The 25,345-nt window shown below is 37.5% G+C and overlaps 1 protein-coding gene and 2 long non-coding RNA genes across 5 annotated transcripts in view; 2 read left to right on the top strand and 1 right to left on the bottom strand.

Moving 5' to 3' along the window:
- The first annotated feature begins 2,586 nt into the window (after positions 1-2,586).
- On the top strand, positions 2,587-4,018 carry LOC122651828. The gene is made up of 3 exons (XR_006331519.1): positions 2,587-2,748; positions 2,873-2,949; positions 4,002-4,018. It is a non-coding gene; the product is annotated as an uncharacterized LOC122651828 (long non-coding RNA).
- Positions 4,019-4,288: 270 nt separating this feature from the next.
- On the top strand, positions 4,289-5,332 carry LOC122651830. The gene is made up of 2 exons (XR_006331521.1): positions 4,289-4,448; positions 5,136-5,332. It is a non-coding gene; the product is annotated as an uncharacterized LOC122651830 (long non-coding RNA).
- Positions 5,333-10,977: 5,645 nt separating this feature from the next.
- Positions 10,978-25,345, bottom strand: part of LOC122651825 (amino-acid permease BAT1 homolog) — a 38,024-nt gene continuing 23,656 nt past the window's right edge. The window contains exons 1-8 of one of the 3 annotated variants that reach the window (XM_043845378.1): positions 17,307-17,482; positions 16,961-17,221; positions 15,953-15,971; positions 15,594-15,813; positions 15,307-15,488; positions 12,011-12,300; positions 11,771-11,900; positions 10,978-11,326 (exon numbers count right to left, since the gene is read on the bottom strand). In XM_043845378.1, coding sequence (XP_043701313.1) covers positions 10,979-11,326; positions 11,771-11,900; positions 12,011-12,300; positions 15,307-15,488; positions 15,594-15,813; positions 15,953-15,971; positions 16,961-17,221; positions 17,307-17,431 — 1,575 coding nt within the window. In that variant the 5' untranslated portion in view covers positions 17,432-17,482 and the 3' untranslated portion in view covers position 10,978. Of the gene's footprint in view, positions 11,327-11,770; positions 11,901-12,010; positions 12,301-15,306; positions 15,489-15,593; positions 15,814-15,952; positions 15,972-16,960; positions 17,222-17,306; positions 17,483-25,345 lie in introns of those variants that run through there. The other 2 variants (XM_043845376.1, XM_043845377.1) reach the window with 2 other exon arrangements.

Here is a 25,345-nt window from a genome sequence, read left to right on the forward strand (position 1 = left end):
AGATGCTCTGCGATTACTCGACACTAAAAAACCCCAACTCTCGATCCATAAGTGCAGACAGAAATGCCCCACATTAGGGGGGTAGTAGGAAAGCGGGGATCCAAACCACACAGCTCTAGCAAAGCTACACTCCATAAAAATGTGATCCACTGACTCCATCGATGCTCCACACTGTTGGCACATTGTGTCAATGGGGATATTTTGGTGGTGAAGGCTCTCAGCAGTAGCAATACCATTGGCGCAAGATCTTCACAGAAATGACCTAATCTTGGGAAGAGTGGGCCATGACTAGATAGTCCTCCAGACTTTGGTACTTACCTGGTCCCAATGATGCAACTTTGAGGAGGAAGCACTCTCAGATTTTTGCTGGCTTCTTTTATCTGCTAGGAAGCGGTAAGCGGATTTGACTGAAAATACTCCGTTTTTCGCTGCTGCCCAGTATTGAGAATCCTCATGAGGGAAAATACTTAGTTGAAGGTTCAAAATTGCCTCACGATCCAAGGGTTGGAAGTAAGCTTCTCCAACTTCTAATATCCTAACCAATGAGATCAGAGACATGGAGCAAAGAGCAGTCATCTGGCTTAGAGTACTGGAGCTTAAACTCCTTTACTGAAGAACCCACTTGTCATCCCAAATCTTAACATGGTGGCCTATTCCAATTTTTCAGCAGAGCCCGGAGAGAGCTTTCCTTCCTTCTATTAAACTCCTCCAACCCCATGAGGGTTGCTGACTAGGGCCGGCTTCCAGAAAAGGCTTATGAGGGAAGTATATACTTTTGATGAACTGGACCCAGGGGAAATCGGGCTGCCTCCACAAACGCCAAGCAACTTTGGAAAGCAGGGCTGTGTTCTGCAAAGTTGGGTCCTTTAGCCCCAAGCCGCCGTTATCTTTGTGCTGGCTAAGCCTTTCCCATGAAATCCAATGGATTTTAGGGGCTTGATCACTTTTACCCCAGAAAAAATTTGCTGCCGATCGACAAAGAGACTTATGAGTAGCCTTTGGGATCTTGAAATGCGAACAAGTGTAGTTAGGCATGGAGAATGCCTTAGCTTTCAGCATCACCTCACGACTGGCGTGGGAGAGAAGGTTGTGTTTCCACCTTTGGAAGCGCTTCCCCACCTTATCAATGAGCTCCTTAAACACTTGGGCTTTTGAGACACCAAATTCCGTTGGCAAACCTAGATATTTCGATGGTCCATCACCAAAAGGAATTTTTAGAACTCGCGAAAACCAGCATTTGAATTTTTGGGGGGAGTTGGAACTGAAGGTAAGTCTGGATTTTTTAAGATTTATAGCTTGCCCGCTCGCTTGACAATATAATTCCAGGAAGGCCTTCAAGTTGCACACTTCCTCCAGCTTCAATTCAGAGAATAAGAGACAATCATCAAGTGGGTAAGAGAGGGGCCTCTGTTCCGCACCTTAACAGCATGAATAAGCCCAGAATTCTCAGCTTTAGAGATGATCGAAGAGAGGGCTTGAGAGCACAAAATGAAAATTTTCGTAGAGAGAGGGTCGCCTTGCCTAATTCCGCGAGAAGGCTTGATTGAACCTTTAATTGTGCCATTGATGAGGAAGGTACAATTAGGTATTACCGTCCTCTTATTTTGTAGGCATACTACTCGTTCAGAGAAACTTTTACCTTTCTTCTTATATAATAAGGCCAAATGTTCTCTGTGCTGGGGCGCAAGCTGCGTCCAGACACATAGGGGTGGGTGAAATAACCACCCTGCCCCCCTGAATGGAAGGAATACCCAGCACATGTGTCTGGGCGCAAGGTGGACTGCGGCATAGAGAACATCAGCTCATGAATTAAATATTAGGTTTTAGTTAGATATATATATATTATTGCCCCAAACATTTAGCTGTTCCTAATTCATTTGTATTGCTCTGATTTACATGTATTTAGTTATTTTATATTTACAATTCTCCTTTAATTTTAAATCCAAATTTTATTTATTTTTCTAGAGTTGTATGAGAAAGTCTCAATCTTTGTAAATGATGTTTCCTCGTTTGCTTTCCAAATACTATATTATAATAATATGTAACAAGCTATTTTGAGTATCTAATCTAAACCTGAAGTCATTCAATAAAAGTCAATCCATGAAATTTCAAGAAGAGCAAGTACTAAACATGTTAAAAGGATATATCTATCCATTTTGAGGCATGCATGATGAGTTGAATATTTAATGGTTTGAGCTAAGTTTTGTAATATAGATAAGGTAAGGGAAAGAAACCGCTCTCTGGGCGCATGCGGTACGCTACCCTTGCAGCCAGATACAGGGGCACGCGTTTTTGTTCCATGATTAACAAAGGTTTTTTTTTTTTAATCTTACTATAATAATCACAAAAAATTACTTTGAAACGAAGTAATGATAACATAGTATTTAATCAATAAATTATTAAAGAACATATTTTTAGCTGTAATGGTAGGAAAGAATAAGAAAAATGAAATCACAAGACCATAGAAATTTCCTTTCTTTCTTTAAGTGTGCTTACAATTATAACTTCTCCCCTTAAGTATTTTTCCTATATAATATTTGCATTTGAAATCAGAAATTGATTCTTAATTCTGCCTTGTGTAGGTCCAACAACAAAAGTTCAATAGTGAGAAATCCAAAAAGAAGGAAGGTGAAGAGAAAAAAGAAAACAAAATTATTACAACTACAAAAAACATGCGGCCAAGGATGAATTGGACTAAAGAGCTTCACCAACGATTCATAGATATTATTGAGTCATTAGGCCCTCAAAGTAAGATCTTCATCTCAAAAAATTTAAACTATATTTTTTTCAACTGTTTATTGTATGTTCCACTAGTTATTGATTCACATAATTGGACACCAAAAGATTATTCATTGTTTTGTTACTCAATCAGAATCTACTCCGAGGAATATTCTTGAGTTGATGAAAGTACCCGGACTAACAAGAAAGCAAATTTCAGATCATTTGCATGTACGTATGGACATTTTCCTTTAAGATTATGTAGAATTTTTTCCTTAGATGCAATCTCATTAATTTTCAAAAACTATATTATGGGTCACTATTAAACTTGCATGTTTATAGAGTTGTATGTAGTAATAAGGTCGGGTCATAAATTTGATACTTTCTTATGATTGTTACATAAAATTAAAAGAATACTACTAATAATAATGATTAAATGAGTACCGAACTTTAAATGAATGATTTTTCTTATTACCAAAAAAAAGTGATAATGACAAAGAATTGTTTGCACTATACTTCACTTATTGTTGTAATATGTAACATCAAAAGATTATAAGACTTAAATCTTATGTAGAAACGTCCATCAATTGAAGAAGAGTGTACCAACTTTTCTTGATTCAAATTTTGCACCACTGTGACTTGATTCTGATTCTGCACCACTTGAATGGATTGAGTTGTGCCAAATGACCACTCTCCTTAAGGTTGTGGAAGCCCCCTATTTGTGCAAACAAGTTTACTTGCAACCAACCCCTAAAATATAGGATCTGGATCCTCTACTTCTAAGCTGCCCCTACTTCCGTGCACCCCACACTCAATAAGGCGAAAAAGACCACCTTACCCCTACCCGTCTTGCTGTGTCTGGGGCGCATGAAGCAGTATGGGCTGCTCGGCAGTAGAGGGATCCAACCCTAAGATATAATAATCCCCAAATAATAGGCAGTCTAGTAGTGATGCACTCACTCACTAGGCCACCAAAGGACACCAAGGGTTGTGCTCTACACTCAACAAAACCACATAAACGAAAGCAAGAGAGAAGAATACTTGAAATCGTTTTGATGAAAATGGAAATGAATGGCATCCCACCCTCTATTTATAGAGATCAAGTGTACTTTCAACATATCTTTACAAAAGGGTGTGTTCAATAACAGATTTTACATACTGTACACACCCTTTTGGGCCGTTGTGATGGCCAAATTTCTGTAATATGCATCAATTAACAATAATCTTTGTTCTCTTTTTTTAGCTTTTCAATGAAATTAAGTGAAATACCTTCTCTTTCACAGAAGCATCGTTGTTCTTCCAAGACAAAACTTAAGCAGCAACCAAAGCAACAGCGAAAGCAACATACAAATTTGGGGACAACTTATGGGGAACTGTTTAATAATACTTCTTTCCAACTCTCACTTGGAAATAAAATTTCAAATGAGAAGGTGGCACTTGGATCCCAAGGTGGTTCTGTTCAAGTCGCGAAATTGATCACACAAAATTTTAGTAATGTCATTAAGGAGACAACTTTTGTCACTAATCCTGAAAATACATATAAATTTGGATGGGAAGGAATTCCTGATGCTTTTGAAGGTCTTGATGATATTACTGTTGCTGGCAACTATCAATATGTTGAAGATTCTTCTGGTACTGTATGTGATCTTATGAGAAATTACATCTGTCAAGTCCATTCACATCCTCAAGAGTTTGATGACTTTGATTTTGACAAACTGTTTCCCAATAAGGTCAGTTCTAAATTTATTTTGCAGATACTTATATATGTGTGATTTTCTTTTGAGCTTCTCTTCCATATTGAATCCAATTGGGTAGAAAAATCTTTGAACAGTCCTATCCAGATAAGCTTCTCTTAGTGGCTCACCATAGTCAATGACTCATGTTTCAGTCAGTTTTTCATATATCGATTAGGTCTGAATTTCGGATTGTTTAAGGAGTTTGATCAGTTTTCCCCTTTCTGTCCATTTAGTCGGTTTCAATCATTTTTATTGGTTATCATTTAGTTTCGATTTGTCTCAATTTTCTAAAAATCAAAACCAATATCAAACAGCTAAGGAGTTCGGTCTAATCGGTTTTTTTTTTTTTTGGGGTTTGGCATCCATTTTGACATCCCTAATGTATATGGTTGGGCTCAGCCCGAGGTCTTAGGGTGAAAAGCCCAGCTCAAGCCCTGGAATTTTTTGGTGGACTTGAGCTGGCCAGACCAAACTTGCACCACTAGTTGGTGCTGTTAAAGTTGAACATGGAATTGGATCCCAAATCTTGGGTATGATTTCCTCACACTTTACCAAAGAAGCACACTGGCATCCTGTCGCCAATTTACGAATTATTCTCCAATAAAGCTATGTACTTGACAGATTAGCTAAATAGTGCTATGGTGTATAATATTCCAATTTTTTCTTTTTGGGTGCATGTAGGAACGCGACAGTTCAGAAGGTGCAGATGGGTCCTGAATGATGTGTATATCAAAAAGATGAAGGCTCTTCTGCTCTATACGTGCAGTTATGAAGCATATGTTTCAGTTATAGCCTGTTATATAAGAAGTTCCTACCTACTATAGTGGTTCTAGACCTGCATATCTTTTAATAAACAACATGAATGAATCCAACTAAGAACATATAATTTCTCGGTTCATATATAGTTCTGATAGTCTTAATAATTTCATGCTTGAGAAATGTCAGTGGTGAAACACCTCACAATAAAGTTCAATGTGATCTAGTTAATAATTTCCTTGGTGGCCACTGTATGGTAGGAGTGGCAATTGGTTCGATTCTGGGCTATCAATCCGGTTCCTTAACAGTTCCAATCCTAAGGGGTCAGGACCAGAATTGAACCAATAAGTTAACCAATTCCAAACTTGAGATCTAGGACCATTAACTAATGGGTGGGCAAGTTCCAGTTCATAAACGGTTCCAAACAGTCAAAAATAAAAAAAATCCCTAACACATGTTATATATATATATATATATTGTGATATAATAAGACACTAATTTCAATCCCATGAGATGTGCTTCATTTTTTTTTTTCTTTCTCAAATCGCAGAACTAATTTATAAGTAGGAACACCACCACCCTTATAAGTTAGGATTATTTTAAAGTATGTGTCTTAAGTTAGCATTTCCAAATGAACCTTTAAATTTACAGCCAAATCTTTGGTAAAATAGTATATGAGACGAGTGGTACTAACCAAAATTGAAAGACCAAAAAAAAAAAAAAAAGGGTTTGACCTTTGCTCTCATGACCTTGAGTCTTTAGATTTATATAATATATAGGGTAATGAACTTAGGATGTGAATTTGTTCCGGTTCCTAATTGGTAGATCTGGAACCAGACCAATAAGCAACTGGGTGGATCGGTTCTGGTTCCTAGTGGGCCGGTTCCGATCCAATTCTCGATTTTGGTCCAAAATTGACTGTATGGTAGTTTCCCGTTAGATTACATTGCCCTTTTTTGTTCATGTTTGTTTTCTGCTATTTTTCATTTTAATCTTAATAGTGATTTTTGGTTATGAGCTTTGCTTCAGGGGCTTTTAAGGGCTTGTAGAGTTTTGGTCACAATAGATAAATGGGTTTGACCCTATTAAATAGAGATAGGACCCATAATACCAAACAACTACAAATTTTTTTTTGTATTAGAGTGACCTTATTCTTTCCATTTTAAATGATGATTTGTTCAATGTTGCATGCAGAAATTAGAGCAATCTATTCCTTCGATAAAAAAATTGCAGTATTTAGGCTATATGACAATCAGGTGGGGAATATCTGTTAAAAATTCTTTGGATTTTGTATTTATTATAAATACATGATCAGGATCTTCTCCAGTCTCCTTGCCCCACATACACCTCTCACATCCTTGGTGGGAAGAACAGAGAATGAGATCAAGTGACTGCAGGAACCTTAACCATGTATTTATAATACATACAAATCCTAATCCAATCCACCCCCACAATGGAAAAGACTAATATACCCCATTAACCTTAAAGTAGTTCCAAGCCGGGTTTTATGCCCATAGACCCACACTAATAGAATAGGATATAATTAATTAAGCCCAAATAATATTGAAAATATCTTACAATCTTCCACTTGGACTACATTAATTATACACATCTCCCTACTGGCTTGGCCTGTGACTCACGTTACAAATTATCACTTTAAAACCTTGATACAGCTAACAAATCGACTCATGTCAAACAACAGCAAAAGATACGCCTCAATATACAGGATACAACTTTCTGTCAGTCACAAACACAAGTCTATTTGCTAACCAAAACCGCAATGGAAAATTAACCATGACAACCATCATGTAATCACATGAACCTTGTTGTCATGCCCTTATGGGTCATTTACTTTGATATTAACCATCACCCCTTGGGCAAACTGCCACAAAACCGGTTAATATCTAACCTTTGCTTATCGACTAACTTTGGCTAAATACTGTCTTTGGCTATTACCGTCATGAAACCTTGGCATTACCGCCTTGAAACATTCACATATTAATAAACATACGCATACAAATGCTAAACCAAGCATAAATAGGTATATTCACAAATTTTTATACTCCATATATCAAGCATGCAACATAACAGTTAAGTATAATAAACAAACTCCCACTGAGCTCCCACTAACTAATCAAAGCAATAAACTCTCACTGATTAACTAAAATAAGCAATGAACCACCAAGTAAAATGTATAAAACTTTTGAAACAATTGCCTGAATGCAAAACATTGATCCTTTTCTTATTAAAAAACACTTGATTTTAATGAGAGTAAAAGCAGTAGAAAAACATTCCCAAGATCAGATATCATGGAGGAACAAGAAGTAATCAACAAAATATTAGTCATGAATAACCAGGCCAGTTAATTAAATAATCAGTGTACTTATCAATATAAAACCAAATAAGAGTTACAACCCTTATTACACCCCTATCTGTTGGGCTAGGAATGCACTGGCTCTCTTATTCATCCGCATTTACCGCGAAAGGAACATTAACTCCCGAAAATTTCATCACCTTTGGGCAGAAGGAACCCTTAGATTGCTGTCCTTTCTAACATGTGTTTCCTTAACTTAGGTGACATCACCTTTGGGCAAATGCCACCAACTTTGCTGCTAAAACGAAACCATAAAAGCATAAGATGTTCCACTTTGATAGATTCTACCCAACCTTTTTACGATTTTCCATAAAATATGTCGTGCAGCTAAACATGTGCAGAAGCACATTTTACAAGGCAAACACATCTAATTTATTTTTCAATCTAAGTCGACCAATATTTTGGTGTGATATACCCACACCTAATGAACCATGCCAACAATTAGAACTAGTAAACAAGAGTTCCGACTGCACTATATTTTTTAATCTCTGGATCGAAAAATGCGTTGGTCCTCTCATTGCAACTACTGCAAAAAGGTAATAACGTTTGAAAATCTCCTTCACCTTTGGGTGATAAGAAACCCCTAGGCCATCTTCACAAAAAAAAAAACCCCTAGGCCATGCTTCTCAATTTCCTATGCATAAAACTTCATAAGCCTTGACAATGTCACATTTAGGTGAACATTATCTATTTTATTGCTAATGTAAATATGTATCCTTGAATTACAAAAACAGCACAATAGGAACCAGGCATACCACTTTGGTGGATCCCGCCTAATTTCATCAAGAGTTCATAACACTTTACAATCCTAATCTTTGCAGTCAAATTGGAGATTCCAAAATTCTATGCACAAACTAACTTTGACATAAAAGTCATCTTGATACATTAAGTATCTCACTAAATCAGTAAACCCCCAAAACCGGGACAACCACAACTTATTGCAATTAAAAATTTAAGAAAACTGTGTTCGCATACACCATAACAGGCAAAAATCATCAAAACAAGTTCCTGGAGGTGTCAACTATACCAAAACAAGACACCTAAAAATACAACTCAGAAAGACGGACACAACGGTCCAAACTAGTGCTCAATCCGATGCTCCACGCCCATTATAATTGACCTAAACATGCATTCAAGGTTGCAGAAAAATGCAAAAACCGCCAAACCATGGTCTTTGATTACCCAAGATATGCCAAATTACATATCAAAACAAAGAACACGAAAAAACAAACAACCCACAAAAAACGCACTTCAAAATTTGTCCAAACGAACCCACACGGGCCTCTAGAAGTTTATGATTCCAAAATAGTAAACAAATCGGTTCAAATTAAAACCAACAGTTCAAGTCGAGGTAACCCAAAGTTCAGCTGGACCGATCCAACCCGGTTCGGCCCCCGAATCACCGGTTCAAGTCATTGGGTCTGATATTCAGATTGATGGGTCACAAAAAAACTGGGTTAGCATTTCGGGTCTTGGGTCGGGTCCGTTGATCGGGTAAGGGAATCTTTAACCTAGGTCTGTCTGACCGGGTTGGGTCCCCTTGACTAGGTTAAACTTGACCCGCAAGTAAAGCTAGACGACATCATCGTGACGTCAACCCTGTGACTAAGGGTGTCAAAAACAAAATCGAAACCGAACCGAACCGTTTAAACCGAAACCGGTAGACCGTTTAAATAAATGGTCTGGTTATGGTTAAAAAAATGCCACCGTTTAGCTAAATGGTTCGGTCCAATTTTAACCGATTAATCCAATGGTTTCAGGCCTTTTAATCCAATTACAACCGATTATAACCGTTTAAACCAAAAATCAAAAGATTCAAAACCTAGCAATAGCAACTACTAAGTACTAACCACTAAGTCACTAACTCACTAAGTCAAGTTTTTTCAATAAATGATTTCCTTTTAAAAATTAAAAAAAACTAATAACTTCATAATTAATAACTAATTACTAATAACTAATTAGTATTAGTAAATAGAAGGTAAATCGTTTTCTAACCCCCCCCAAAAAAAAAAGAGTAAACAATGATTGAAGGTATTTACTAATTAAAAGAGATGCACTACAGGCTACAACCCATTTTCTATTAAAAAATGCAGGAGGTTTAGTTTGAAAACTATTAAACTATTTAGTAAATCAGGGATGTTATTCATAACCGGCTAACCCAAACCGTGTAGAACCATTTAACCAAATCGTGTATAACCATTTAACCGTGTATAACCATTTAACCGAAACCGTTTACTAAACGGTCTGGTTACGGTTTCTATCATCAAATAGTCAAAACTGAACCAAACCGTTTAACCGAAACTAGACCGTTTAACACCCTTACCTGTGATGTCATAATCATTTTCTTTTTTTTTTTTTTTATTATTTTAAAACCTTGTCGACGAATGGATATCACTCGCCACTTTGGTTGGTACGTGACGATGCGTTCGGCCACCGACGGTGGCGATCCACCCATCGAAATACTTGTCTCGCCAAGGACTATCTTGCGGTATAAAAATATTTGAATTTCTCTAGTTAAAATTTCGACAGTGACCAAAACAAGTACAAGTTTGCGAAAAACCCAACAGAAAATTCGTTCTTCATTAATAAAAAATCGTTGCAAGTTCTTAAACGTGCAAGCAATCAATTCTCAGTCTATATGGATCGCTCTGATACCAATTGTTAAAAATTCTTTAGATTTTGTAAAAACCCTAATCCATCTCCATACAGTGAACTAGAATGTGATTGAATAAAAGAATGGAAAAACAGGTATTAGAAGTACCTTGTACCCACGTATGTTAAAGAAGAACGATATAGAATAAACCATAGTTCTTTATGTCGCCATCCTTCGCGAATAAAACCTTGATCAGGATTTTCTCCAGTTTCCTTGCCTCACATATGCTTCTCACATCTTTGGTGGGAAGTACAGAGAATGAGATCAAATGACTGCAGAGACCCTAACCATGTGTTTATAATAAATATAAATCCTAATCCAATCCACTCCCACAATGGAAAAGACTAGTATACCTCATTAACTTTAAAATAATCCCAAACTAGGTTTATACCCATGAACCCACACCAATAGAATATGATATAATTAATTAAGCCAAAATAATATTGGAATTATCTTACAATATCTTCAAAAAATAAAATTTTGAATTGTATAGTATGGTAGTAAGTGATGATGACCATGAGAACAAATTGGAGCTTCTCCCAAAGTCCAAATCCTGCAAGAAATCTAAAATGAGACCCATAATTGCTAATTCCTGATTTATATAGTTAACTTTAGGTGCCGATGGCTATAATATAAAACCCCACTTAACAACTGTAAGAAGAAAATAGTTGCAACAAAAGAGGAAGCTTCAAAAGTTTCATTTATTATACTGAGAACTGTGAATCAATGTGTTAGCCCCCTTCAAATATCTATGTTGGTGATGGGACCTTTAAACCAGTGCCGAACACTGATGATCCAAGAAGAAACAATGAGAATAACAAGGCCGCCAACTGCAACAGGAGCATAGTTGAGAGTGTTCTTCGTAATGGGATACTCTACAGGCAAAGAGAAGAGAACGGTGATTGTTAATACCCAAAGAACTGCAACCCAGCCAACAATGATTCCATATCGGCCCAAGTTGAAGGGTCCTGGAACAAAAGTTTTCTGGGCTAATGTCACCCTAAAGAAGATTGGTAACGCATAGGCTATATAGAGTCCAATGGTTGCAATTGAAACCATTGCTTGAAATGCCACTGTGCTTCCCAGAGACTGCAAGAGATGTACACAACACAAGAATTGTCAATCAACTTCCGGATAACCATCATTTGTAAGCATTAGAGACATGGTCAAGTAGCGTAGCTACTTCAAACTTATACAAATTTGACATGACCAGTATCAACAATAGGATAACCAACTATAGTCGGCCTTCTCTGTTTAGAGTCCTACTATAGTCCTCTGTTTTGAATATTGTTCATTGATCAACTCTACAAATTGTAGAGGCATAGTAGACATACAGAGGACTATTGTAGGACTCTGACTCATAGTTGGACTATAAACAGAGTTTTGTCAAATATTTGTAAGTTAACTTGGACAAGGGTGAGTTTCTTAATAACTGATTCACAGGGGAAGTAATCAAAGTGGAGAACAATTTAGTGGAATCACACCAAGCTCCCCCAAAATTATAACTGTCGTTCTAAGCATGAAATGTCATACCGTCAATGCCATACAAAATGAGATAAATGCAGAGAGACAAACTGCATTTATTGGGACCTCATGCTTGTTCACTTTCTGCAACAATGATGAAAAAGGCATAGCTCCATCTCTTGAGAATGCATATGCCATCCTGAGATTTGACCAACAGTGCTTAGCAGTTCATAAATAAATTAAGGATTGGAACCACCAAAAAATAAACAATTTTTAGATGTTTGAAAAGAGTTAAAAGAGAGTTTTTACCTGGAGTTACTTGTCATAGAACTCATGCCACAGAAAAATATGGCAACAGAAACCACTCCCAAGCATATAATTCCCCCAACTCCATTGCCATATCTACTCTTGAAAGCTAGGTAGAATACTTCTGCTATGGCATAACCACCAGCATCATTGTCACTGCTCAAAAGGTATGGAATGTCTGTTACTGCAAATGTGATACCAAGTATGTAAGCCCATCCAACAACAATGGATATGCCTATTGAGCTTATTATTCCCTTTGGTCCATTCATATCTGCATTCTTTGTCTCCTCTGTCTGCAGATAGATGAAAAGTGAAAGCAAGTTCTGTTTCAGCAATATAATAACCACCATGAGAACATAACAGAACTAGAGTCCCTGAAAAGCAACAATGTTTGACTAGTCTTGACTGGACTAAATTGCAATTTTGGATTGGCAAGGCGATCTAAGAATGCGTTTGGTTGTGTAAATTTCTGGATGTACCCACACCTTCGATGTAACATCTATAGATCAAAGTATCTATGGATGAACGTATCGATAGAATAACTGCTTGGTTACCCGATTCTCGAAACTCGAATCTACCATAATAAGTGTTTGGTTACCCCGATTCACGATACTTGAATCTACCCAAAATGTGATAAAATGCAATATGAAATAGATTATTTATACTTATTATTTTATAATTTAGTAATAATAAAATATACTTGAAATTAGAATATAAATATTTTAATATTTCTACTTAATAATTTAATTTTTGGTAAATTACTTAATAATTTTATTATGTGTGCACATTTCCTTCCATGCAACCTCTTTAATTAATTATATAAAATTTTAATTATATGATGCGTTGGTAGAATGATTTTAATTATATGATGCCTTAGTTGAATATTTTTTCCGACAAATGAGAAGAGTTAAATAGAATTCAATCAAACAAGTTGGTTCACATTTTTGTGTCACTTGATTCAAGTACATAAAACAAAATAAGAGGGTTTGACAACGCCACGTGATTTTGTCACATTCTCTTCCTTCCTCCCAAGATCTCGTCCTACTTGTTAATGTTTAGTTATAACGTTCAGGATATCTTCCAAATCCTTTGTATGTTTTTGGGAAGTCGATATTTTTCCTTCGACAATGCCTTGCGAGATGGTTTGTGTCGGGACTTGGTGTTGATGTGACAATTGTAAGATCTTGCGGTATTCCTTGTTTCTTGGTTTGAAGTTGAAGATTCTCCTTCATCTATAAATTTGAAATATCCACAACCTTCTTTTTTTCCTACAAACAAATAAATCAATACTTTGTAATTAATTCAATGGGATGTAAACAAATTATACATTATGGTAAACGTAGTCATACCAGGGTGAAACTTGCTGTTTTTTTTTTTGGTAAGATGAAGCTTGTTTTGTGAGTAGGGACTGAATGGAAAGCTTTATTTTGTCATATACTCGTACACCAAAAGCCTATTTGGTTGGGCCATCACAACAATAACCAAGCAATTGAACTAGGTTTTTGTGATGGATTTTGGCAATTATTCTCATCTCGCTGAAATTCTCTCTCTCTTTCATCCAACACTTTGTCTAGTCTCTTCATGACTACCTTCCTTCTTCCTTCAATTGGATACACAGACTCTCAACTACTCATCTCGGATGGTAGCTTTGACCCAACATCTATGAAAGGAGGGTGTCTCAAATAAACAGCTTATTGGAGGCTCAATGAACTTTGGAATTGCAAAGCAAATGCAGGAAACAGAATTGAAGACTCAAACAAGGGCTCGAAGGGGCACTTCTATTGGGATGCAGGAACCGATCATTTGAGTCCTTTGTTTCAAATAGTGTAGTATAAAGCGTTCTTGTGCACCATATAACATTTTTCTTTTTCTATATCTGCTATGGATGTTAGCTTAAGGAACGAAAGTAAAGAAAGTCAAAGAAATGGACTGAATTCCTTTGTGCGTTCGGAAAATACACTTCTCCGAGAAGAGTTTCCTGGCTGGGCAGCAAATACAACTGCTACTAATGGCAACCTTCCGAGTGGACAAACGACATACCAAACAACACATTCCCATCGTTTGAAGGAGGGGTTACCAAGGTACTACTTTGTGGACTATTGAAATGGAAAAAGAACCCCCTGGAAGGGAGAGGAAGAGAGGAAGGAAAAGGCAAAGAAAAGAGAAAATTCCCTCCTTTCTTTTTCGTTTTCTTTTCTTTCGATGTTTCGATTCTGCGTTCGTCTCTCGTGATTAGGGATATTCGGATCAAGACCTGAATCGAACCGAGAGGGACTATTGATTCTTCGGAGTTTTGGGCTGTCCAATCTTTCAAAACAAAACCATTTCAAGATCTTTCAAAAAAAATGCAGCCAACAGAGAAGGGAAGGAACATGAGAAAGAATAAAAAAAAAAATGCAGGTAGGAGATAGGGGAGAGAAAGGGCACCGGAAACTCCTGCACCTTCGTTCTCCTTCAATCAAACACCGTAAACTTAAAAACAGAGAAAGCTCGAATGAGAATGTTCCACCTTCGTTCTCCTTCGATCGAACACAAAACCCTAAAAACAGAGAGAGTGAGCTGAGAGAGAGAGAGAGAGAAAGAGATATGATGTTTGTGCAATGTCTACAGCCATGAACTCACCGCAATTCCCTCCTTCGTTCTCCTTCAACTTCTCCTAGCAGAGGCCTTGTCTCCTTCGTTCTCCTTCGTTCTTCTCTCGCCTTGTTCAACGATAAGCTTCTTTTTCACGATTTTTTCTTGCATCGAAGATGTTACCCTTTTTATATGATAGGGTAAAATTACTTGAATCTCAAGATTTCACCTCATGAGGTGAAATCTTAAGATTCAGATATTTATTGTAAAATGCTGCATCTTTAGATTTGATGTATCTTAGGATGTAAATCGGATGTAAGCAACCAAACGGTAAAAAAAATCAAGATTCATGAGTCTAAAGATGTAACAACTAGAGATGTAAGCAACCAAACACGTTCTAAGGTATTTCTGAATGAATCAGTGGATGAGGCCTTCATACTGAAAGAGGGAGTTCTTTCTATTGCTTTAACAATGAAGATTGGGCACATGTAATGGTTTCAACATTGATTCGCAAACTCTAGGAAAACACAATGTGTCCTTATACTCAATTAATCAGCAAAATAATGTAACAGACCTGTTGAAATGGCTATACTTGCAATTAAAAACACTCATCATAATCAATAATAAAGAACTTCAAGGTTCTAATTTCAAGTTCGAAGAGTATCTCCATCTTCTAAAAATGGTAAATTTATTCAAGAATGCCATGCATATAATAGACAACTTACCATATGTGCAGATGCATCATACCCACCTAAGGTATACTGGCTCATTAGGAGCCCAAGAACAAATATGTAAGGTTTGCTGTGGATTCCATCTCCATTATCCATGTTGAAGCAAGTGAAAACAAATTTGGCACTTGCCTTCTCAGTTGCAACAGTTGGAATGAGAATCATAAGGACAAAAACACCTAGAAATGGAGAGAAAGGTTACAGGTCTTAGAAGAAGGTTAAACACCCACTTATATCACCCGGACATTAAGAAGAAAAAATAATTTCCAGGAATTTCTTCCTACCTATGATATTCCATGCAGCAGAAAGTTGACTAAAAAAGGATAAGATGGCTATAGGAAGGCTATTTATGATGGCATGAATGAGTAGAATTCCACCATGGAAGCAAATAACTACATATTTAGAAGCCTCATATCCACCACCATTTTTTCCCCCAGTGTTAAGCAGAATGATCACTTGAATTAGTTGTGCCAGTGAAAAATCCACACTTGTTGTGACAGCCCACTGCAAACATACCAGTCTGTTAAAAGATTATTGACTCAAGTTTTTACTTGTCTTAGTTAACAAGAACTCCAGAACAAGCATTGCCACCATGGAGTATTGGAGGTTTTGAACTTCAAAATATATGCATTCTCAGAAGTACCTGACCAACAATGTTGAACCTGCATCAAGAAAAAGGGAGAAAATGAAACTTCATTTGATGAGCATTAGCAGACCTGACTGAAAAGGAACAAATGTTTCATAATTTACTATTAAATTGGTGATGCAGTAGAAGGATGGGTGGGCTAGATATTATGGTTCTAGCACTAACGATCCTCGAATCCACAAGGTAGAAGATAAGGACACATCTTGCAGATTTCAAGATGAAGATTACAAACCCTAAAGAGACCTTATATAATAGGTCAAAGTACAATTCAAAATTCAAAAATTGTGGCCAAACTTTGAAGTCTTGAACGGCCTAGAAATTGAAGGGTTTTTTAAGTGGATGTCTTGGATGAACTGGGCTACTTCCTATGAACTTTTAGATCTCTATGGGCCATTTCCGAAAAGATATTTTAATGGCGAATTGGATGAAAAAATGACAAAGTTACACCGTTTGGAAGTTGGCCTTGGGAATTTTAAGTATTTTCTGCCAGATCGGGTCACTTTCTGTCAGTCCAGAGAATCCAGGAACTGGATCGATACTTTCTCTACATCAGTTGGACTGATGGGAAATGCAAATCTCTGCCTCAAGTATCATAAAGAAAATAAAATGCAAAAAGGGTTCCAGGTTTAGGTACATATAATATGTTAAAAAAACTCACCTGCTAACAAGCTAATTTCCTATGTAAGGAAGGCCTTGAATCCAAGAGAACTTGTGCCAATCCATGAAATAGTCACTACAAATGCCTGTAGTAGAGAAAGCCAATCCCCCCCCCCCCCCCCCCACACACACACACACACAAAAAGAAGCTTTTATAGGAAGCCCTGTTCGACTGGAAGAATCAGTCGAGATTTATCACCAATTCATCATGGTTTTGAGTACAAAAAGGAAAATTGCAAGCTCTTTTTGGGTTTCTTTTTCTTGTGCAAGAATCATGGAAGCTTTCATGCATGGGAGACCCTATCTGAATCAACACCACCACTAAGTAGAAAGAGGAGAAGGAAGTACCAGCCCGTCAACCATGAGGCAAAGGGAGCCCAATCCCTGCCACCAAGCTTGGCACTCCAGTAGTAGAGACCACCCGAGGTTGGGTAAGAAGAGCATATCTCAGCCATTGACAACCCAACAAACATGGTGAAGAGACCACAAATAAACCACCCATAAAGCATAACAACAGGTCCCCCAAATGTAAGCCCAGTCTTGTAAAGGGTAGTTATCCCTGTAAGCACCGATATAATCGAAAACGAGAACGCAAAATTTGAAAGCAACCTGAGAAGTTGGGTATCAATGAACAGAACTAGAAGTTATTAAACAGAAGCAGAAGCAAGAGAAAGTGAGAGTTTGAAATGTTTACGAGAGATCACGCTTTAGCTCCTGCTTATAACCAAGCTGTTGCAGACGTGTAGTGCCTGTATCAGAATAAGCATCCCCATTGTGAACTCTTGAAAGTAGGATTCTCTCTTTGCGTTTCCAATCCATCTCCAGAAACCAATAATAATTGTCTTCCCTTCTTTACTCTCTTTCAGTTTACACGTTCTGGATATTTCAATTCTTTTGCCTCCTCTCCTAAAACTCACTCAATTCATATATAAGGATTGATTATAGAGTTACAGGTTATCTATCTCGTCAGAACCTCTGAATCCCAAAAGTTAATGGGTGGCATGTGACTGTTCAAATAAAGTTGCTGTACAAAACTACAAATTCACAGAATTCATTTCCATACGCAGCAGCGTGAGAACTGGAACAGTGGAGGTGGTTTTGAATTTGCAGCAAGAGCCAAACTATGTTACATGCATTTAGACCCATAGACTTAGTTATCAATATCGCCAATATTATACTGATACAGTACCAGTAAGTATTACTGGTATTGGTATCATCGGAGGGTAAAATGGTCCAAATTCAGTCATATCGATATTTTTCGGGGTAAAGTGGCGGAGACCAATACCATATACTAAAACCATGGTTAGACCAAAACTTAAGAAAGAAGGGAGAGGGATGGGTACGCTAGCAGTATACCGTAAGCTAGCACCCAATGTGTCTATATCTCTCTTCCACCCCCCACCCCTTTTGAAATGACTCCCTGTCTTCCTTACCCCTCAAAGGGAGGTAGAGAGAGAGAGGCACATAATGTGCTAGCTTACAGTATATTGTTAGCATAACCAATCTTTTCCCAAGAAAGAAATAAGTGGAAAAAAATATCTTTTTGTAAGAAATGAAAGTGTTTTCATCCTTGCAAAGCTCACTGAAGGAAATGAGGAGGTAATTACAGGTTTAGTTAATATCGTCTCCAAATTTTAACAGACAAAGGGTCATATTTGAAATATTTGAAATCTTAAGAAAGGTGAAAGGAGGTATCTAAAGTTTTCAGAAATTTAGAGGGCCTGATTGTAATTTATCCATTTGATTATTTTTATTGGAATTTTCACTTTTAAAAGGAATAGTAAAGTAATATTCAATTATTTTCTAATTATTTTTTATCAAAAAAGTAAAATTCAATTATTTATTTATTTTTTTATAGAAATACTCGAATGTTTATTGCAGGAAGGATTTTATGGGCTTTTCGTTATTAAGTGATTAGACGAGGACGTCCTGATGAAGTTTGGGTGGAAGTGCGTCGGAATCATCTATGGAATGCTATTAAAATTAATCTAAATCAGAAGTTTAAAATAAATTATAGAATCGTATTATCCCAAACTAAAACAGAAATTAAACTCATGCGTATGTAACTAGAGAATGTTCTGCTAAATAGTATTTGACTATGACATACATGGCATCCAATGGTCAAAATTACCACACAAATATTTTTAGGGAGAGATGTACCACGACACCAGCTTGTGAAAGAACCTACATGTGTAGGGAATTTCTTGAGTGTTGGATGGAGTTTATTTAAAATTAATCATTTAATGTTAATGTGTACATTATGTGCTTAATGAGGCTCATTCTAGTGTATGGACGTTAAATTGGGCAACTTAGCATGAGATAGGTTAAAGGACTTGATCTAACACGTTCTATCAACTCTGAAGCTTTTGGCATATCGGTCAAATACTTAACAGTGTATTACTCGTAGTAGGTAAGAAGTACAACGTTTATTAACCATACAACCGCTTTGCGTTCAAGCCAAATCTATTTCTATTGCGAAATGCAGAATGAACATATGGCTTATACGAGTTATAACTTATACCTGTGCGAATTTCTTCACAAGCTAGCATCATGGGGACCTTTTTCTATCATAAATTGGGAATTGATTACTTGGTATTAAAAAAATTTCATTAAAAAAACAGTAGTTACTAGAGTCACAAATTTTGTGATGTTTCTTGAAGTCACAAGATAGAACCGAACCATCCATTTTCATGATGATTTGCTCTAAACCGTGTATTCCTACTCTGAGTTGAAGAGTTTTTATTTTATTTTATTTTATACAATGGGAGAATGCACAATGATAGTTACAATATTAGTACAAACGCATGGACATACACAAGATGCATGATAATATATAATGGATATTTCACGGAATAAGACTATAATTTAACACATGACTAATCTAAACCAGCTACTCTCAGCCCAACAATCAGAATGGATACTTCATTTGTCCATATTGAAATACAATAATCTTATGAGATTTGAAAAAGTAACATACCCTAGTGACAATAATATTGAACCAAGGAAAGATGAAATTTTATTTTTAGTCTGGCAAGACTAGAGAGTTTCTCCAATTCAAAGCTAGTTTTTTTCACATGGAAGGATCATGCGGCCACTTAGACCCTATGGACATCTAAGAAATTTTCTAAAATGACCACATGGTAAATTTTAGGGGTGCTATTCTCTGTGCCGCAGGGCAGGCTACGCCCAGACACATGGGGGTAGACGCAATGACCACCCTGCCCCCTTAAGTGGCAGGTCCATGTGCCTGGGTGTAACCTGTGCTGCGGCATAGAGAACATTCTCCCTAAGTTTTATATTGAAAGCTATATTACACCATTTTTGCAAACTTTGTTTTAGCTGAAACTTTGAGCAAGGCCTTTATGGTCTACTTATCCACAAACTTTCTCACTCGGTAGACTTGAAAATTGTTCTTACCTGAATTTTTTAAAAATAAAAGGATAGGACGCTCCAGTCTTCTTCTAATGAATCAGTTAGGTTCTGCTTGTCTCATCATAAAATGTTTCAAAATTGCATAAGGACTGAAAAATAAAAAAGATATTTTACTTAAAATGCAATATATAAAATTTTGGCCAAGAACTTTGATTTTAAATTTCGAGATGTTTTTTCCAAAATGAAACAAACAGGATATTGTTCATTAATGGATTCCACGCCCATGAAGGATTCTTTCCCTCCCTCGATCACACCAATATATGCTTTCTATCACATGTCCAATAAAAAATATAAAATAATAAAGACAAAGTTATCAAGGACAGCTTCTTATGTCGGCCCACATATATGTCATGTGGTAGATCGAATGAGACTCAAAAATTGTGGATGAGTTCTAGTGGTTAGTTGCCCAAAAACCAACTGCTCTCGTGATCAAAATAGTGGACCGTTTTGATAAGCTTATCATAAAAGATTATCTAAATGAATTTTAGCCAAATAAATTAATTGGTCGGTGTTCTCAGTGAGGGAGCAGGATTTCCGCTTTTCATGGGGGACAGACGATCATTTCACCCGTGTCTGGGCATTGGTGGTACACTCCCCGACAGAGAACTATCTTCCGATATTAATAGATGAAATAAAATAAAGCATTAAGGAAAAAACATTTTAAAAAAACACCTAGATCTACCATATGGTAAGTCAATGGGGCTGAAATTTTGTGAATTGGAACAAACCTCAAGACCACTTTGCGCATGCTGAATTTCAGACCATTCCAAGTTAATCCAACTTTCTCCCTTTCTTTCCCCCCAGCCATCTTTTCTTTTTTCCTTGCAATTCCTATTTTGTTCCTATATGGTATCAAACAGTACCACGGCACAAACTCTAAATCTCTCATGAAAAGAACTCTCATGCTAAATTATTAGAAATATATTGAAACAAAAAGATAGAGATATTTAATAGGAATTCTCGTTTGCTCTAAGAAATAGGGGAAGGTGATAAAGCGATTTAAAAAGGTTAGATTCATAATGACACTGGGATGAGAGTGGAGAAGTATTTCGGGAACTTCGTTCAATAGGGGGAGTATTAATGCTTTTTCCATGGTGGATTAGTCCAGGCTACAATATCCTATCTTTATTCTATCTACCAGAAAAACTTTTGCCAAGAAATAAATTGAAAATTTGTATTTACAAACTTAATCCATTGGAGAAAAGTTTTCTGATCTGTCGACCAAAGATGGGACATCGTGGTCTGGAGCCATCCACTGTAGAGAAAACATTTAATACACCCCCCATTGGACGAAGTTACCCCAATAACCTTACTAGGATCCAAGATTCATTATGACTCCTTTTTTAAGCCTTCGGACCAAAACAACCTTTTCCCTAATCCAACAAAACTATTTGTTATTAGAGAGAGGGCTTGTAGATAAAAGAGGAACAAGAGTATGACCTTGGAGCTTTGTACTTGCATTTTTTGGTACCATTTGAAAATGGAAATCAAGGTTTTCTATAGTGTCACGATCCTATAGTCATTTTTACTCTCCTTACTAGGTGAATGCCTTAGTTTTTTAGTTTTTTAGTTTGTAACACATCCAATCCCAATGATGGGCTGAGGTGTGGAGAGAAACTGGGTCCTTGATGAAAGAGAATCCAAGCGTTTTTATGGAAAAGAAAAAAAAGAAAGCAAGAAAGAAAGAGAGAATCCACTCAATTTGGTGCCAAGATCCAAGTGTTAACGAGCACAGGATGTGAAAGGAATTAACAGGAAACTGAAAACCAGCAAAGAAGAAAGAGGTGCCCAGTAGGTTACGTTACCCAAAAAATAAAAAGTATCACTGCGTGGATCATGTCTTGCTTAAAAGCTTCACTGCTACTTTCCTATTTCGACCTGATAAGGTAAGGTTTAGTCTGGTTGTTGCAAGTCGATTTCATACTCAATATTGATTTTCCACGATACCTGAAGTTTGGAAAGTCATTCGTCACGTTATAAAAGTACTTAGCCAATTTCATCACAGCTTTTAGACTTTATTAAGTATCAACACCGTATCGGTGTATCGTCCGATATTACCGATCATATATGGCATCCATATCTATTGAGGGTATAATGGTCTAAAACACAACTTTTGATCCAAAATCGATGGTAAAATGGTCCGATCCAACCGACACCGTGATTTATATCCTTGATCTAAAATGGTCCGACCTATCTCTCTCTACAACCATCTTGTTGGAGAGTGGTATAATCATTGACCATAGCTTCATATATGTTCATGGCATTATAGTGGGATAAAGAGTCATTACTAACTCTTGCTAAAGCTCCCTCAGTACCAAGATTTTGCTCACCATTCTAATTCAAAAACTAACTCATCTACTAGGCATTAAGGATCATCACAGGAATATCTAAGCCTGTCTTATGGATCAAAGAGTCTTTAACAGTACTGATCCAATATGCTTCATCACCAAACCTACTTAGCTCTTCAGTCTCTCTAAATCTTCTATGTCGGATCACTGTGCTCCCACACACATTCAAAATTCAGTCTCATTGGCTGCTAATTACCTCAACACCCCCATATAGCCTAACAAACACGTAAGGTGAAAGCCTCCCAACCCAAAGGGAAAAAAAAAAAAGGCCCACTAACAAAAAATAACCCCCCCCCCCCAAAAAAAAAAATTGTCCCCCCCCCCAGGAGACCCCCCCCCAAAAAAAAAAAAAAAAAAATACCCAACAATAAGAATTTAAAAAAAAAAAAAAAATAACCCCCCTATTTTTTTTTTTTTTTTCTTTTTTAGATTTAATGTTTTCTTTTCCCCACCCCCCCCCCCCCCCCCGTTTTCTGGGGGTATATATATATATATATATATATATATGGTTGAAAGTCAATAAAGAAAGTATGGAAGATTAGTAACATCAACATGGTATCCAGAGCTTAGTCTCTTACAAGTTCTTTTTTTTCTTCTTTTCTTGGTGGAGTCGAGCTCTGTCTCTCATGGCGTCTAATCTGGTCAGTTCGCCTTCCATCACTAAGTCTTCCTCTTCTTCTCTTGTCTCTCTGAATGTTCATCCTTCTCTTCCGTTCAAGCTCTCTTCTACAAACTTTCTTCTTTGGCGTGCTCAATTCCTTCCTCTGCTTCGCGGCCATAATCTTCTTGGCTACATAGATGGAAGCTTTCCTCAACCATCTGCTGATGATGATGCTTCTCTCTGCTCTGTGGGAACGCCAGGATTAGTTGATCCTCAATTGGCTAATTTCCTCCTTGTCTGAAGAGACTGCCTCATATAATTTGGATCAAAACTTCGTCCGAAGCTTGGGAAACCCTAAATCGGGTTTTTGCTCCTTCAAGATCTAGGGTTGTGGATCTCAAAGATCGCCTTTTGCAATTGCAGAGAGGTTCTTCAACAATTGTAGAGTTTCTGTTAGTAGCTCGATCAAATGCTGATGCTCTAGCGGCGATAAAAAATCTGGTATCTGACGAGGATCTTGTATTGGCTATTCTTTGTGGCCTTGGCAAGGATTATTGAGATTTCACTACCTCTATATACGCCTTTGCGCAGAGCCGATATCTTTTCTAGATCTCTCTGGTTTGCTCTTAAGTTAGGAGCTCTCCCTGTCTTCTTCGGCTACGGCAACCGTGAGTGGAATTCTGACAGCAAATGTTACCGCCACCTCTCGTGGATTTGATCGTTCGCGTGGATCCTCTCGGTCTGGTTATTATCGCCGACCATCAAATTGGTCCCAAGGCCGTGGTAACTCTGGTTCTAATCGCTCTGCCTACCATGGTGGCTCTGGTTCTAATGGTTGTCGAGGTCACTTTGGTTCTCGAGGTAACTCAGGCTATCGCAATTCTGGTGGTCATTCTGGTGGATATTCTGGGGGTTATCGTGGTGGCTCCGATAGTTCTCAAGATTCCTCTCCACCGTCTCAGCATTCTTCCCTCTCATGAATTCACCTCGGGAGACCTGTCAGATTTGTCGGATGGAGGCCTGGAGGGTCATTTTGCATCTTCGTGTCCTCAACACTTCAATCATGCGTACTTGGGTAAGAGATGTTGCTTTCTTCCGTTCCTTCAATTCCTTCTTCAGCTAGTTTTTGGGTCTTGGATAGTGGTTCTAATAACCATGTCACTGCAGCCCTCTCTAATCTTGCAGTTAGTGAGCCTTATACAAGTTCTGATCATGTCATTGTTGGAAATGGTAATGCTCTCCATATTTCTTGTATTGGATCTGCAACTGTTGTTCACTCTACTCATTCCTTTGCTTTGTCCTCCATTCTTTTTGTACCTAATATACATTGCAATCTCTTATCTGTTTCACGGTTCTCTGCTGATAACAATGTTTCTTTTGACTTTTATTCTTCCTCCTTTGTTGTCAAGGACTGTTGGACGCATCAGATTCTTTGTCAAGGCCTGAGCGATAATGGCCTGTATCTTCTACCACTAGCTATCTCATGCTCTTCTGCTATATTTTCGTCTTCAACTTCTTCTATTCCAACACTTACTGATTGGCATAGGCGGCTTGGTCATCCAGCCTTTTCTCGGGTTCGTCGGATTCTTTCCATCATTCCAGCTGCTCCTTCTACTGGTACAATTCACACCTGTGATGCATGTAGACATTCTCACAGTCATCGCTTACCTTTTGTATCATCTTCTTCTATTGGTCATAGACCACTTGAGCTGGTTCACAGTGACTTTTGGGGTCCTGCACCTATTGTTTCATTTGATGGTTCTAGATATTACATTATATTCATAGATGATTTTTCCAAATACAGTTGGATCTATCCTCTTAAAAATAAATCCGATGTTCTTGCTGTTTTCATTCGATTTAAAGCTCTGGTGGAGAATTATTTTGGTTATTCCATTACTTCTTTGCAATCGGATGTGGGGGGGGGGGGGAGATTTTGTTAGGCTTGCTCCCTTCCTTTCCACCCATGGCATCACCCATCGTTTTTCCTGCCCCCACACTCAAGAGCAGAATGGGGTAACTGAGAATAAGCATAGGCACATCATAGAATCTGGTCTTGCTCTTCTCTATCAGGCTGGCATGCTAGAGCTGTTTTGGACTGCAGCATTTCAGGCTGCTGTGTATTTGATGAATAGAATTCCTTTACCTATTCTTCATCAGGAATCTCCCTTTCAGAGGTTATTTTATTCTGTTCCTAATTACGATTGTCTGCGTGTGTTTGGATGTCTGTGCTATCCTTGGCTCAGACCTTATGCTAAAACTAAACTCAGGCCTCGTTCCCATCCTTGCATTTTCATTGGGTATTCTCTATCCTAGAAGGGGTATCTGTGCTACAATCCAACAACCCAAAAGGTT

This window comes from Telopea speciosissima, chromosome 2 (genome assembly GCF_018873765.1).
Source record: "Telopea speciosissima isolate NSW1024214 ecotype Mountain lineage chromosome 2, Tspe_v1, whole genome shotgun sequence".
Taxonomy (NCBI): domain Eukaryota; kingdom Viridiplantae; phylum Streptophyta; class Magnoliopsida; order Proteales; family Proteaceae; genus Telopea; species Telopea speciosissima.